Raw genomic sequence first — 16487 nt, 5'->3', positions numbered from 1 at the left:
GTTATATATATAAATGCATTAAATAGAAAACACAAAAAACATCGCCCGCGGATCTTTTCATTAATAAAACCGTCTTAGCACTCACTCGTAAAATTTTTGTGAAAAAAAATCATATGCGGTGCTTTTTTTAATTAAAAAATTTTTATTTCACAAATCAATTTACTCTAATAAGAAATGAACACAAAATGCAGCCTTACCAATTTCTGAAATTGTATGAAAAATTACAGACATATTTAATAAAAATTAAAAGGAATATACCGATTTTCAGAGGTCGATACCTCGAAAACTACATTTCTTCGACCACATTTTCCTACCACCGAAAAAATTTAACAACTTGTGGTAGATTTGTTCCATTCTCATAAATTATTTATATTATTAATTATTTATATTAAAAAAAGATACTTTTACTCAATTAAAAGGTGCATTCTTTCTCACAAAAATGTTGTCAAGATTTAACAGGAATATATTTAGGATTTATTTTTAACATTTAAGGATTTCGGCCATTTGTATCGCACCAAAAGGACAGATAAAATCGAGACCAACAGTCTCGAAATTGTGTCATGGAGACCGGTTTTAAAGGAAGATCATTAAAGAATCAGTGCAAGTTTATATTCGAATTGTTTTATTTATTGTGTAGTACGATTTTTTCAATTCTCTAATTTTGGGGTTTGTATTATTCCTTATTTATTTCCATACATTTCATTGTAAAACAATACATACAATCTATTTTTTTTTTGCTTTTTGTGATAAAGTTGATTTGTTTCGTAAAATAAATATATTATTATTTATTTAAATTCTCATATGTATGTTCAATCATGAACTGGCAAATTTCTTTCTAATAAGGTCTTTGCGAACTAAAACCTAAGCCGACTCCTCTCATGGTATGTGTCACTTGACGTGCCACCTCATATTGCTGTTCCATTGTTGAGAACATGGCTTCGCGGGATTTGTAATCGGGTGTTGCAGCTGTATCCGTTTTCTTCTGTTCGCTGGCATTACTTTCGGCTGTTTCACCTGGTTGAGGAACATTTTTAATACCCATGAGACGCATAAATTTCGAAGCTACTTTGCCATCTGAATCCTGAGAAAATTGCGCATGACCCCATTTTGATGCTGAATCTTCGACTTTTTTTGCACCCCATATCAATTTGCGTTTTTGTATTTGCTGTGCATATTTATTGGGATTTATAACTTTGGGATTGTAGTAACTAGGTAACTGTACCGTTAAAGCTTCTGATTCTCCGGCATCGCTTATGGGGGGAACTGTAACCACATTAGGTTGTTTTGGGGCTGTTTCACTTAGGGGCAGGGATAAAAGAGCTTCAAAATTACGTGCTGAGGGTAGAACTTTCTTTTCAATTTCTGAAATTGTATGAAAAATTACAGACATATTTAATAAAAATTAAAAGGAATATACCGATTTTCAGAGGTCGATACCTCGAAAACTACATTTCTTCGACCACATTTTCCTACCACCGAAAAAATTTAACAACTTGTGGTAGATTTGTTCCATTCTCATAAATTATTTATATTATTAATTATTTATATTAAAAAAAGATACTTTTACTCAATTAAAAGGTGCATTCTTTCTCACAAAAATGTTGTCAAGATTTAACAGGAATATATTTAGGATTTATTTTTAACATTTAAGGATTTCGGCCATTTGTATCGCACCAAAAGGACAGATAAAATCGAGACCAACAGTCTCGAAATTGTGTCATGGAGACCGGTTTTAAAGGAAGATCATTAAAGAATCAGTGCAAGTTTATATTCGAATTGTTTTATTTATTGTGTAGTACGATTTTTTCAATTCTCTAATTTTGGGGTTTGTATTATTCCTTATTTATTTCCATACATTTCATTGTAAAACAATACATACAATCTATTTTTTTTTTGCTTTTTGTGATAAAGTTGATTTGTTTCGTAAAATAAATATATTATTATTTATTTAAATTCTCATATGTATGTTCAATCATGAACTGGCAAATTTCTTTCTAATAAGGTCTTTGCGAACTAAAACCTAAGCCGACTCCTCTCATGGTATGTGTCACTTGACGTGCCACCTCATATTGCTGTTCCATTGTTGAGAACATGGCTTCGCGGGATTTGTAATCGGGTGTTGCAGCTGTATCCGTTTTCTTCTGTTCGCTGGCATTACTTTCGGCTGTTTCACCTGGTTGAGGAACATTTTTAATACCCATGAGACGCATAAATTTCGAAGCTACTTTGCCATCTGAATCCTGAGAAAATTGCGCATGACCCCATTTTGATGCTGAATCTTCGACTTTTTTTGCACCCCATATCAATTTGCGTTTTTGTATTTGCTGTGCATATTTATTGGGATTTATAACTTTGGGATTGTAGTAACTAGGTAACTGTACCGTTAAAGCTTCTGATTCTCCGGCATCGCTTATGGGGGGAACTGTAACCACATTAGGTTGTTTTGGGGCTGTTTCACTTAGGGGCAGGGATAAAAGAGCTTCAAAATTACGTGCTGAGGGTAGAACTTTCTTTTCAACGCCTTCGGGTGGAGGTGAAGATTTGGTTTGTTCGGGACGGTTAGCTGAGTTTGTTTCCACAGAATATTCTCGTTGTGAACTGCTACGCTCACCCAATTTCTCAGGTGAATCATTGGTACGTGATTGTTGCTTACGATCATCATCCGTATTGGTACCACGTCGATCTAAGGAATATTTATTGTTGTGTCTATAGGAATTTGATCTATCCTGATTAGAGGAACGCTGGGCATTACGATCATCCGAAGGACGATGATCCTTTCGATCATTGTAATCACTTCGTCTATGTGTAGAACTGCTACCACCGCCACCATGACTTCGTCTTTCATCGCTAACTCTTTTATCATCACGTCTATCTTCCTTGCGATCATCATAAGATTTTCTATCATCATAACGAGACTTTGACGGACGATCCTTATTGTAACTGGAGGAAGAGTGAAACTTTTTCTCTTCGTAACGAGAACGTTTTTCGTCTTTGTGATAATCACCGCTCTCACGTTTATGATCCTTACTGTGGCGTTTATCATCGTACTGCAAAAGAAGAAAAATATATCAATTATCTATTTGTATAATAAATGAGTAGCTTACCTTCTTGTTATCATGCCAACTTCCATTATCGTCTCTAAAATCACGATTTCCCCCACCGGAACGATTGTTGTTATCTCGTGAATATTTATTTGCATCTCTGTGGTCATCTCTACGATCCCGGTGTTGATCCCTATTATATTTATCAGAACGTTTATCCGATGATTTGTATTTATCCTGGAAGAGAAATGTTAGTGAAAGATGCTAAATGCATTAATTTTCCACTTTTCCAACAAATTTGTCTCTTTTTTGTTGTTTTCTTTTTTTTTTTGACAAAACTAATCTCAACCTTTCGACAGCTATTAGTACTCTTAATATAACCAAACAATATGGAATTTATAAAAATTTAGTTTTACTCCTTTACCTTCGTGTGTATTTGTGTATGTGGATGCGTATTTTTTATGTCTTGCATAAACAAAACAAAATAAAACTAATATGCTTTGTTTTTGTGTTTGTTTCAAATGTAACATTATTAACTAATTATGAAATATGGATTTCTTACATATACAACAAACACATCATCCCTGGAAAAGAATTTTTAAACACATGGCATGTGATAATAAATTATAAAATTGATCATACTCACGTTTCGAAGCCGCTCACACATTTTTTACAAAAATCTCCTACTCTCTACACACCCAATCGGGAGAGTTTGTCTGTGTCTTTCTTTGTGATTGTGATTCAAAGAGAGGGGGCGTAGGAATATCTGCCGTGAGTGAGCGAGCGCCTCTTTATTTATTTCATTCGGCGCCCTCATACAGGGAAAATGTTTCTTGTAATTTCATTCAATCGAATTTTTAAACTCATTCTATAGGGAAGTGATGATGTTCGCACATCTCAATATGGTGATCGTAGCAGATTTTGGTTTTTAATTTTTTTAAGTTGAGTTTTTGTGGGTTTAAAAACTTTTCGATTTATGGTTGTTTTTGTACAATAATAACAAAAGTGGATATTTAATTAATAATGTAAAAATGAGTAAAACTAAATAAACAACATTATAAATATATGTATTTATGTAGAATATGTATAATTCCTAAACGAACAAAGAAAGTGAACGTCCTGTCAAACGATGGCCATTAGCAATCACACAAGAAACGAGGAGTCGAACTTTGTTTGTTGTGAATAGAACATATTTAAGAGTTTAATTCCATAAGTAAGGCAATCAGAAACTAATTTGTATTACTTATGTTAATATTTTTTTCAAAAGAAATCGATACCCAGCCAATGGAATCTATCACATTTGAATGATGTTAAAAGAGTTCTTGGTATCATATTTGCCGAAATCTTGGATTACATATTTCTGGTAGCTACACCTAAAGTGATAAGTCATCACGACGGCTAATCACAAGAGAGCCATGTTTATAGAAGATTAAATGAAGCCTTGCAATATTTGAGAGAAATGTTTAAACCAATCCTCTTTTCCATATGATTTCAAGGGATCAGTGAATATGAAAATTTGATAATGCACATAAAACTGTTATATCTAAATCTGAACCGATGTACCTCATACAAATATATGTATATGAAGACCAATAAGAAATATGTCTCAGCTTAAAACTTACGAAGCGATCATTGAAAAGTCGACTTTTGACGTCGCATGTTTTAACTTTTTGATGAGTTGTCAACATAACATTTTCAAAAACATTAAAAGACTATTAGCCGAAATTGAATTAGCAAAAAATTGATTTTGAATTTTTTTTCGTATAAAGTCTATTTTCGACTTCTATATCTCTGGTTTAAGCGCAACCATGTGGTGTGACAAAAAATGTTCGGAGACAAATACAACAACTGAATGGTCAATATAGCGATAGCTTAGGTTAGTTCAGTTATAGTGTCATTCAGAAATTTCAGGCTCAATTAGACTATTTAGTCCATTGTGATACAACAGTGCCGAACTTTTTTCAGAGAGCTGCCCGACTCTATGTATAGCTCAATGACAAGGGACCTCCTTTTTATAGCGGAGTCCGAGTTTCAAATAACTGTGAAAACACTTAGAGAGGCTTTGAAAAACTCAGAAATGTCACAAACGGATAAGCCACCGCTGAAAATTTGTTTTGGTGTTTGGTCGAAATCGGGATTTAACCCTTTGTATACAAGGGGACTATGCTAACCATTGCAGCACGGTGGCTCTCCAATATATTGTTTATAGTGTAACTTGAAGATAAAAGAAAAATATATTCTAATGCCCATATATATGCAAAACAATTTATTGACAGTTTATCGAATGAATTTATATGGCAAAAGTAGGTAGAGGTGTGCACGTGAGTAATATTTTACTCACGCACGATATTGTTTGGTAGGACTCACGCTCATGCACACTCACAAAAAGAAAATTTGTACTCACGCCGAAATGTCGTGACTCACGAAAAATGTCGTGACTCACGAATAGTTTTATGACTAATTTACCTTAGGGACGTGTTTGAAAACATGAGCATTAATAAAATCGAGTGCGTTATTAAACTCTTAAAATCCCAGGTGTCACTACAATTGTAAATGAATTCATCTCGTAAGCATTTTATGTCCGTGGGCGAGATTTTTTTCGTGAGGGTATTTTTCCGAAATTCGTTACTCACGCACACTCACGAAGAAATTATTTTCGTGACTCACGCACGACTTTTGGTTTGTTAATCACGTTCACGCATACTCACGCCGTTGCCATCAGCGTGACTCACAACTCACGCGTGAGTCACGAAATTTTTCGTGATTGACGACAAGTTCGTGTCACGTGCACACCTCTAGCTTTAGGTTTTCTTTAACTTTTATGTTTTGTATATGAGGATAATACCTTATACGGCATTCACACCGAGCATGTTTTTGGGGTTTGAAATGTTTGCCCGTTATAAGCATCCCAGCAAAAAAAGCGTCGCCAAAAAAGTAGTGAAAAGGTTCTATTTGGATCCGGAAGTTGTGCAAAATTGGCGCAGAAGCGATGAATTCAACATGGGCTTGTCGTAGGACGGATGTCCACCATTTCAACAGCCGTTGCAATGAATATGCAACACTTCTTTAGATGTGATCCGAATTCAGTGTTTTGGATGTGAATTAAAAAATTTTGTGGTATTTTGACAAATAATTAATTATTATTATTTTTTATGGTTTTTAATGCAATCTAACGCTTGTCTGAAACCCTTGACCTCAAATATTTACAAAATTTCGCAATTTTTCTAGAATGAATTTAGAAATTTTTTCGACAAAATTTAAATAATTTATACCATAAATATTTGAATCAAAAAATGTTAAAATTGCCCTTTAAAAGTATGACAAAAGCGAGTTATAAAAAATTGAATTAAAAGAACTTCATGAGTAGTTAAAATAAAGAACACCTCTGGAAGGACCTTTTTTGGAAGTGCTTTTAAAGTTGTGCCTTTAGAAGTTTTCCAATTTTTTTTGCTGGGATTTAAAATCAATCTTTTTTCCCTCATACTTATATGAGAGTCCAAAACACAAGTTTTCTTTCTTCAAAACACGTCAGTTGTAGAACGTAAACCATCCCATATTTAAATATTCCCACTAAACATACCCTTTCCAAAATATATGTCAAATTTTTGAAAAAAAATTCATAGAATTAATGGATAAAAAATAACGATTTGAAGAGCATAGAGATGTGAAAATAACTTTAAACCGTTTTTTCCGCTACGGTTGCCGTATTTATTTGAGGACACGGTTTTGGTTTTTGTGGTAAATGCCAAGCAAGAAATCGTCGTGCCCCCCTAGTGGGTCGCATAAAAATTGTCAAATTTTGTTACTAATTTTATATTAATATTCATTGATATTATTCTTAATTGTTGTTAATCATTGTTAATCATATTATTTATCTTATATAATTTTATATATTTTACATGAATTGAAATTAAACAAATCTTTTGTTTTTGTTAGTAATTCTTTCTGTTTGTTTGGGTACAAATCGATAAAGTTTTTGGGGGCGCAAAGCAAATCGGTTTGGGAAGTTCAATTATGTCGAAAGAACTTGCATAAGTAAGGATAAGAGCGATCCCCATAGTTTCTTACACTTGATGGAAGTGAAAATTTCAGAATCTCAATAACAAGTAAAGTTATTTTTAAGATAGCGATGAAATAACCCAGTTTCTGTTTAATCGACTTTTTAAATAATTAGCGATACCTCTTTAAAGCAACAAATATAATTGTCATTGGCTACTAATTTATTGAAAGGTGGTTATTATGTTCATATTTTAGAGAAATACAAAGTCTTGTCAAAATTATGTAGGGAATTTGCATAAATTGACTACATATTAATGCTTTGAATTTAAATAATAAATGACATTTCTGTTGTAATACATGTAGCTATTTTCACCTTGAAACACGAACAGAAAACCATAGGTAAATTTGGAAGCAAAAGATTCATAGCATTAATTAAAAAAATATTTTTCCACTTATTGATATTTCAGTAATGTTTTACAAATATTTTATTTATGCTTCTATGGTAATCCTCAACTCGATAGGTGAGAATGAGCAATACCGAGTCGGAAAACCTACCTATCTTAAAGTTGGAATCACAAAAGTATCGTCCCACTAGGCAAATATTGTTGACCAAGATAAGTGTGAGATTGATTTTAGAGCTATTAATACTTTTTTGAGTTCCTCAATATACCCATACCATGATTTTTGGGATCTTTTTAGTTTTATTGAAAAATTTTACAATTTTATTGAAGGAAGATAAAAATAATTTTTCTATAAACAATAATACATGCGTTAAAAAATCTTAAGACACATGTTAATGTTGCTTAAGAATAAAATTGAATCAGATTTGTGAGACCTAAGGATAAATTATTATTAACTAAAAAACCGGCTCTATTGAGTTACAAACACAATCAATTTTCATTCATCATTATAAGTTCAAATTATGAGACGAAAAATGTTAAATATTGTCCACAAAAAGCACTAACAATTTTGTAGGGAACGAAAATATGCCAAAGGTAAATTTGTAAAGAGAAAAACAACCCTATGCAGCTTGCTAGTGTATGTTAATCTAGAACACAACATATGCCCTGCAACTATTCGGTTGAGTTACTATATCGAGAAACAACTCGGACAAGAAGACTAGCAAACTATGTAATTTTATAATAAATAGTCAGAGAAATATTTAGACAAATTAGATTTTAAAAATTAAAATTAGTACATAAAAAATATTTAAATAAAATTCTTATTACCTCATCACGATGATAATTGCTGTTGTTTGTGGTACTTGAACGGTCATTTTTGTTGCCGCCGCCACCACCACCCCTCTCCTTGCGTTGAGGAGGTGGTGTCATATTTTTTGCATCACTTCCACTGTCAGATTCAGAAGAACTGGAACATCGTCGACGATATTTCTTCTTTCCGCCAACCAGCACATTGCGACCCATTCGATCACGTTCACCCTAAAGGAATTGTCAACTATTCAGAAACAGCAAATATGGTGTTATTTCAAAGAGTACAAACTAATGTAAAAGCTATATCTTAAAAAGCATATTTTTCTCATTTATTTTTTGTGTAATTTGTCTATTATAGTTCATATTGCTGATATTTTTTCTCTATACTATATACATATAGATAGGAACATAATTGTTTTTTTTTTTTCTTCAAACAATATTCTATTATAATTATTTACCCCTTTAGACTGCTGATAATCGTCCTGATCATCCTCACTGCTGTAATTTACAAGTCCGGACATTTTAATGCAATATATTTATTAAATATTAATCGCAATACAATTTATGCGAAATGTAATTTTCTTGTGGTCTCCTCCTTCGACGAAAGACTAGTGTTGCCAGTGCTGTGCAGCGCTGAAAATGAATTATCGATAATTTTAGACGATAATTCATAAAACGATTAGGGTTTTCGAATTCGACGGATCCAACCTTACATCCCTAACAACTTGTTTTGGATTTGGGAACACTTCTCCATAAACACAGGATGAGCATTTTTCAAATCAAACACATTTTACATTTGAACGCAAACACTTTTTTCAACATAAATTCAACTTGACTTGAATACGCTTACCTTCATTATGGCTTCATAGAATTTAGCAATTACTTTCAAATAGCCAAACTGTTATTTGGAAAGGTTTTGAAAACGATTGGAAAAAGCATTGAGAAAATACTTCGCTTAAAAATACGCACTTTTTTGCATTTTGCTCGGAAAATTAAAACAGGCAAAAGTGCGAAAAGGCTTCGAATTCTGATGTGAAAGTAGTGCCACGCATAGATGCAAATTGCGGGTATTTCACGACACGCTGCCTCCATCAAGAATAAACTCTAGACGCTAAAGCACCTAATAATTGCATTCATGCAATACTTTTTTGTGGTAACTTGGCGTGGAACAACTTCTCAATAGTGATGGCGCTTTTGCGACGAGTTTTGGATATTGTTTTCGACATGGCGGGAATTATCAGAAGCGTCGTCAAATTCAAAAAATATTGGCAGGGTACTAATAACAGCCAATTTTTCATATTCGACTAAAATGCCAAAAACATGGAATTTTCCTTCATAAATTCATATTCGTTTCTGATTTGAGAAATAGCCCAATAAACACAGGGTGAGCGTTTTTCAAATGCAACAACTTTTCAGTTTGAGGGTAAATATAATTTTCAACATAAATTCAACTTGAACTGAACGGACGTGTTTTCTAATAGCGGAGTATTTCATCGTAATAAGTAATTATTACGAATTTCACGTGTGGTGGAAATAATAAACCATCATACAGCGAAATTCAAAGTCATCCACTGGGTTGCTAACTTCAGGGCCCAGTGGACGGGTAACGACTGAAGTTATAAATTTGGGCAGCGACCAAGAGTCAGGCCCAATTAGTCGACCTGCATCACACCTTCAGTTTATTTTACATCCTTTTATCAGTTTAAAATTGATATTTGTGAATTCCTTCTGCTGGAAATCTTTTCTAGCACGCGGTCCATCAAGTTCCTAATTTCAAACTGCCCTCATATTAATTAATTTTAATACAGTTTTATGACACCAACAGGAAGGAAATCGAATTATCTATGCAAAAGTGTTTACAAATAATTTTTAAGATATTTAAAGTTTTGTTGTTTTGTTCTTATTTGTTGATATGTTTAATAAGATATTTATTTTTCAATTAGTATTGTATTCCTTTGTATAGTTTCGGAACAAAAATATGGTCCGTGTTTGATTTATATACCCGCACAAATAGTTTTTAATAAATAAATTATTTCTTAATTCACATTGCAAATGGCGCCGTGCTATAAACATCAGTTTTTCAACACGAAAAAACAAAGTATCACAAATGGAAAAAATGTCGCAAATTTTTCGCATTTTTTGGTTTTGTATGGAGTTTCAACGCGAAAACCGAACAGAGTACCGGCCTTAATGTGTTGAATTTTACTGTTGAGGGTAATGTCTTTTTTTTTTGTTGAGAACGCGATTTTCTCAACAATTTCTCAACTGGAATATAACCCTAATACTTTGAAAAATTGTTGAATTTGAGCATTTTTCAAACTTTTGTGTTTATTGGAAGACTGCAAAAAAAGGATCTAAAGGTAAGTACTATGTTCGCTTTTCGCGTTGAAATTTTCGCGTTTACTTTACTAAAACAGTTCAATATAAAGCAGATAGATTAACTCAATTGATGTGCAATTTCTTGTTCCTCTAGATTTCGGCAAGACTTTACAGGAATATGTCTGCATTCATTTATAATTTTGATTATTTCAGGAAAAGTAATCGCGAAAATAAAGTGATTTTCAACTCGAAAACAGAACATAGTACACACCTTAATATTGAACTGTTACATTTGCTGATTCTTTGTTTTTGGGTTGGCTCATGTGCATTGGTAACCCTACGGTCCTAATTCTATGGAGAACAGCTGTTAAATGCGCCAAATTGCTAGACACAAAAACAAAATTCGCGTTTAGTTTTTGAGATAGATAGTCCGGGAAATTTAAAAATTAGTGTATACCTTATGCCTGTCATTTGTTATTATTCGACTTAGAAAAATGTCTGAAGATGCTGATTATCTTTACGCATTGGAAATGCAAAAGCGCCTCAATGCTTTGGATGGTGAAGGCGATAGTGATATCGAAGAAGTGGATTTTAAGAAACCTCCAGTTAAATATAATGCCGCCAACAAAAAACCATTACAAATAAAACGTAGCAATCCACGATCCAATCTCGATGAAGATTTCCTAAATCGTACACAGAATTTGGTGCATCCGCAATGGGAAACACTGGATCCAACACCAGATATATTCTCTTTGTTTGGTCAATTCGATACGAGATTTTTCCAAGGACGTTTGAAATGTGTAACATTGGAATGGAGTAAACGTATGTACAGCTGTGCTGGAATATGTTACTCCCGTAGAAATAGGTTTGGTATGGATGTAACGATTCGTTTGAGTGAGCCACTGCTAAAGTTACGACCAAGAAAAGATTTAGTGGAAACAATGCTACATGAAATGATACATGCTTATTGTTTTGTCCTTAATATAAGAGAGGGTAATGGAGGCCATGGACCGAATTTTAAGAAAATTATGACCAGTATTAATATGGTGGCCGGTACAAATATAACAGTCTATCATACATTCCATGATGAAGTACAGTTGTATAAACAACATTGGTGGCGTTGTAATGGTATTTGCCAAGATCGTTCTCCCTTCTTTGGTTATGTAAAGAGATCATCCAATCGAGCACCAGGTCCAAATGACCAATGGTGGGCTGGGCATGTTGCGTCCTGCGGTGGAACGTTTATGAAAATTAAAGAGCCGGAAAAGAAGAAAAAAGGAAAGGCTTCAACAAAAGAAAAGGAAAATTCTTCGAAATCAACACCAGCGTCAGGAACTTCAGATTTACGTAAGTTTTTTACACCAAAAACAACAAACGATTCAAATGTTAAAGGTTTTGGAAGTTTGAACAATGGCTTCAAAGGTTAGTTGCAAAATAGATAACCCAAATTGTAGATGAAAAATGACGAATGAATTTTTTACAGGTCCGGTAAAAACCAACGGTGGGGGTACCATGTTATTAAATCCAAAAACAAAATCAAACACCACAAACGACATTACAAGCAAAAAGCCGCCCACATCTGCAATCGCAAAAGCTTTCCCTCCTTCATCTTACCCAGGCTTGTCTTCGGATCCATTTAATACTAGCTTAAATAGTTCTAGGGGAGCTTCTAAGACCAAACCTCCCCAGGGCAATTTGCGTAATGTTGTAGGTTTTAAAGATATCGGTGGTTTGGGTGGTTCGTGCGATAGCGGGGGTGGGGGTAATTCCGGCCGAGCTGTCTCCGGTGTTAGAACTAACACAAGTAGCTCAACTGATTGGGGTCGAGGTATGTCATTAACATCAAATACATATGGATCCCATAACACATCTTCAAGTCCTGAGGGTGAGGTTGATCGTAAACATTTAAGAGATGTTTGGGCTAAACGTTTTGGTGGTGGTGACAATAGTAAAGGGTCCAAATTCTCATGGGACAAAAGGACCAGTAATGATAAACCTACAGGTGAGTTTTGTGGTCAAAAAAGTACGAAACGGGCAAATATGATTCTCGAATATGTTATCATAAAAAGTAGATTAGTCCATTTTGATTACAATCTAATGTCGATTTTTCGATTTTGATATTAAGAGTAGATTTAATTTAATTTTCAAAAAAGAAAAGTCGATAGTCGTCCAATTGAAAGATGACAAAATTCGGAGCTCTTTTACAGTACAGATCTGTTATGAATCACAAGTATAATCCAAAAGTTGTGGAGGCCGCAGGTAATTTGTTGTCCATACAGTCCATCCGGTATGCAGATCCATTGACATTGGGTCGAAAGGCGACTACAAAACATGGTAGTTGTTTTCTACAGGTGCTTGGAGAAGCTGATGTGATAATCCTGTGTTCATGATAACTTCGCAGACGGTTATTGTGGTGGCCTATGTTTCCATAAATTTTTATATTATCCGGTTTTAGATTATCTGTTCTGTTAATGGATGGATGAAAGGGAATAGGCATCGGTAGGGTTTCGTCACTATTATACAATAGAGGCGCTGCTGGTTAGTCCTATTTGTAGCTTCTCTGTTGGTGTTAGGATCCATTTCCTTATATTTTCATTGCGTTTATTTACACTATATTTTTATTTTGGAAGCCATTTGTTTGCAAAAAGTTACTAACAAATTTCGAAGCACAAAACAACCATCTTATAAATACTATACCTCTTTTTTAGGAGATGCCAAACGTCGACGCATTTCTAACGAAGGGCCTTCTTCCGAAATGGATTCCGAAGTTGTTTTTGTTGCTGACGAAAATTCTTCAAAAGACAAAAATAATTGGGAGGTTGTTGATGATGACATTATGATGCAGGATCAACCTCAAACTGTTATTACACTTTCGTCGGATGAAGATGAGGATGACGATGATTCCGACAGCGAAACGTATAAACCGAAAATTAACAAAAATATGACCCTGGACCAGAGACAAAATATGATAAAACAAGAAATCATGGATGAATCCATAGATTTGCGAGATGATGAAATTGAATTGATTGACGATGAGTTTGATGATAATTTTACTGCGGCCACCGAATTAGCCGATACTAGTGTAATTGATGAATTCTTTGGTGATGATACTCTATTGCAAGAATTCAAAAGAGAAAATGATTGTAAACCATCGTCATCACGTTATCAGTTGGATTCCGATTCTGACATTATTACATGTCCAATATGTCAGGGCAAAATGCAGAGATCTGTTTTTGCTAATCACCTTGATGGTTGTACAGGTATTACGAGAAAAATATTACCGCCCAAGGCAGCTCTAAAAAAACTAGCATCTACCTCAAAAGAGGCTAGACCCAAACGGAGACCACGACCTTCTAGTCAATCTACTCGACAAATTCTACGTAATGCGGGTTATTCAGAAGCAGATTTGGCAAATATTCATTCAGCCAGTAGCATGGAGGAGGATGATGAAGAAGATGAGTTCCTTCAAAGATCTGGCATAAAAACAAATCGTCAGAGCAATTCTAGCACAGTAAATATCTCATCGCCAGATCTAAATTCCTCAACTGAAGATGAAAACACTAGACGGCATCGCCTACGTAATGTCTATAAAACTACACGGCAATGTCCCGTATGTGCCCAAGAGATAGAGGAAGATGAAATGAATGACCATTTGGATGAATGTTTAATCAGCAAAAGGCATTAGCTTCATTTCATAGGATTAACTTATTTATTATAATATATGCAGCTGTAACTCATTTTATGTTAAAAACGGAATATCATTTGTTAAACTTAATAATAAACCTTTTTGCTTCTGTGTACTTACAAAATATTGCCAAAATATTTTATTTTCTTACATCCTAAGTACTCGATTTTTGTCAGGGGTTCCCATTGAACAATCATAACATCTAGGTAGGGTAATAAAATTCTACCTGACATCGATATATCGTTGACGCGACAAAAACTCTCCACATAAACTAACTTTGTTTTTGATCTACGAGCCAAATTTTGAACGAATCCTGCCAAACAGAATGGCACACATGTTCCAGGTCCATTACACAATATAAGTCGAGGTTTCTCTTTGAACACCAACCAAAAACTCCAAAGCAAAGCATATAGAAATGAAAATACGGTTGTAAACCAGCTTTGCCCCACCTCACGTGCCCTGGGAATATTTATGAAGTCATCCTCGCCCACCGGCTGATCTAATTCACTCATAATCAGTTGTACTTTATCTTTCGATGTTTGATCAGTATTTGCCACTAGGAATTTCATTGGTTTATATTTGCTAAGATCTTTGGTTTGTCGTAGTAATCCCTGTAGGATTATACACATCTCTGCTGTATGTCCACCCGAACCCAGGATGCACCACACTGGATTTGGAATGGTATCCATTTCTAGAGCTCCTTGATGTTTTGTAGAAATCTATTGTTTTGGTTGGAAGTTAGTGTTGCCACATTGTGTGAATAATAGATTGTCACGCAAGAAACTACAACAGCTGAGATTTAAGTGTTCTTCATGGGTCGTTCAGATGAAGACTTTAAGCTCTACCAATTTTTGCTACAGCAATAGTGTGAGCCATGGCTGAATAAGGAGGTTGAATCACGATAACAAAAACAACAAATTTCAATATGTTGTTTACAATTTTAAGAAGTCAAAATCAGCTGATGAAAGAATCGTATGGCATTGGTAAAAGTGGCAATTATTTATTCTTTCAATTGTCCTGAAAAAATAATTAACATCCATAGAAAAATAAAGGTTGAAATTTAATTGAGTCACCTATGACCCTGCCAGCATTTCAAAATTCCATTTCATCTTCATCGCTATCACAGACTCGTAAATGTCACTACAACCATCCTACTGTGATGGGGGGCAGCATATCATAAAGTACAAAATGTACTTCATACATGTATTTTGCCATCACTACTTTTACAAAAGCCATTTTATTTTTTGTGAAACGCCAAGCGCAACCAGCTTGTTATATTTTATTTAAATAAAAACGAAAATAAAGTTCTGAAAACATAGATTTTACGCTTAAAATTGTGAAAGGTATATTGGTGAACAATTTTTGATTTTCCAAATGGAATAAAGTGATTGTTTTTCAAATATTTTACAGACACGCTGCCTCCATCGAATAAAAACACTGGCTGATAGACGCTGCAACATGTAACTCGCTACTTGTAACTCTACCTCATCATTAATGCAAAAAATTATGTTAAATGTGATGTGATAGTGGTATAAATGTTATATTTTTAAGAATTTGTAAATAATTAATCAAATTATTAAATATCTAAACAAACGTGTTTTACTCGACCACAATGATTCTTTTACCACTATCTTAAAATGTGCTTTTTCTGATTGTTTGGAGGGTCTCTTATTGGCGTCGTTCTAAATTGATCTATAAAGGCACCTAATAATTGCACTCATGCGAAACCTTTTTGTAGTAACTTGGCGTGGTACAACTTCTCAATAGTGACGGCGCTTTTCCGACGAGTTTTTGATATCGTATATGATTGTTTTCAACGTACTGGGGATTCTCAGAAGCGCCCCCAAATTCAAAAAATGTTGGCAAGGGAGTGATTGTGAAGTGGATAATTCATCCGATGAACGCCGATATGAGACAAATAAGACTATAATACCCACCAAAGTTAAGAATGGAAGTCAGTCAAATGGATCTTCGCCATCTACTAACAAAAACAGTTTATGATGCAGTTTAAAAACTGATGTGCGTGGTATTTTGGGTCTGGAATATGTTATAAAGATACTCAAGTCATCTTTGAACAATTCTCCAGCTATGAATGCGCGAGTTTGTTTGAGATGCATTTGCTATGCAGTGTCATTTGGAGAGCTGCAATCACCATAAACATATGATTTTGACATCTTAAAATTTTGTCGAAATAAAAAACTTGTAATCATATGGGCCCATGATTCTTGTTCA

General features: G+C 34.2%; 3 protein-coding genes across 3 annotated transcripts; 1 reads left to right on the top strand and 2 right to left on the bottom strand.

Moving 5' to 3' along the window:
* Positions 1–605: 605 nt before the first annotated feature.
* On the bottom strand, positions 606–8869 carry LOC142231335 (uncharacterized). Its single transcript, XM_075301948.1, has 5 exons — positions 8710–8869; positions 8270–8479; positions 3105–3278; positions 1998–3047; positions 606–1390 (listed from the first exon to the last, which is right to left on the bottom strand). The coding sequence occupies exons 1-5, from the start codon at positions 8770–8772 to the stop codon at positions 836–838; spliced, it is 2052 nt and encodes a 683-aa protein (XP_075158063.1). The 5' UTR covers positions 8773–8869; the 3' UTR covers positions 606–835.
* Positions 8870–10915: 2046 nt separating this feature from the next.
* mh (DNA-dependent metalloprotease SPRTN) lies at positions 10916–14379 on the top strand. The gene is made up of 3 exons (XM_075300368.1): positions 10916–11992; positions 12054–12572; positions 13279–14379. The coding sequence occupies exons 1-3, from the start codon at positions 11065–11067 to the stop codon at positions 14253–14255; spliced, it is 2424 nt and encodes an 807-aa protein (XP_075156483.1). The 5' UTR covers positions 10916–11064; the 3' UTR covers positions 14256–14379.
* Alg14 (ALG14, UDP-N-acetylglucosaminyltransferase subunit) lies at positions 14257–15019 on the bottom strand. Its single transcript, XM_075300369.1, has one exon. The coding sequence runs from the start codon at positions 14942–14944 to the stop codon at positions 14372–14374; it is 573 nt and encodes a 190-aa protein (XP_075156484.1). The 5' UTR covers positions 14945–15019; the 3' UTR covers positions 14257–14371.
* Positions 15020–16487: the final 1468 nt, after the last annotated feature.

Source organism: Haematobia irritans, chromosome 3 (assembly GCF_050003625.1).
Source record: "Haematobia irritans isolate KBUSLIRL chromosome 3, ASM5000362v1, whole genome shotgun sequence".
Classification (NCBI taxonomy): Eukaryota; Metazoa; Arthropoda; class Insecta; order Diptera; family Muscidae; genus Haematobia; species Haematobia irritans.
Note: the sequence above shows the minus strand (reverse complement) of the source record. Positions and strands in the feature narration are given on the sequence as shown.

Coding starts and splice junctions, on each gene's coding strand:
- LOC142231335 (XM_075301948.1), bottom strand. CDS start 8,772: ATGTCCGGACTTGTAAATTACAGCAGTGAGGATGATCAGGACGATTAT. Junction 3,048..3,104: donor GTTGGCATGATAACAAGAAG/GTAAGCTACTCA, acceptor CTTCTTTTGCAG/TACGATGATAAACGCCACAG. Junction 1,391..1,997: donor TTAGTTCGCAAAGACCTTAT/TAGAAAGAAATT, acceptor TTTTTATTAAAT/ATGTCTGTAATTTTTCATAC.
- mh (XM_075300368.1), top strand. CDS start 11,065: ATGTCTGAAGATGCTGATTATCTTTACGCATTGGAAATGCAAAAGCGC. Junction 11,993..12,053: donor TTTGAACAATGGCTTCAAAG/GTTAGTTGCAAA, acceptor AATTTTTTACAG/GTCCGGTAAAAACCAACGGT. Junction 12,573..13,278: donor CAGTAATGATAAACCTACAG/GTGAGTTTTGTG, acceptor CCTCTTTTTTAG/GAGATGCCAAACGTCGACGC.
- Alg14 (XM_075300369.1), bottom strand. CDS start 14,944: ATGGATACCATTCCAAATCCAGTGTGGTGCATCCTGGGTTCGGGTGGA.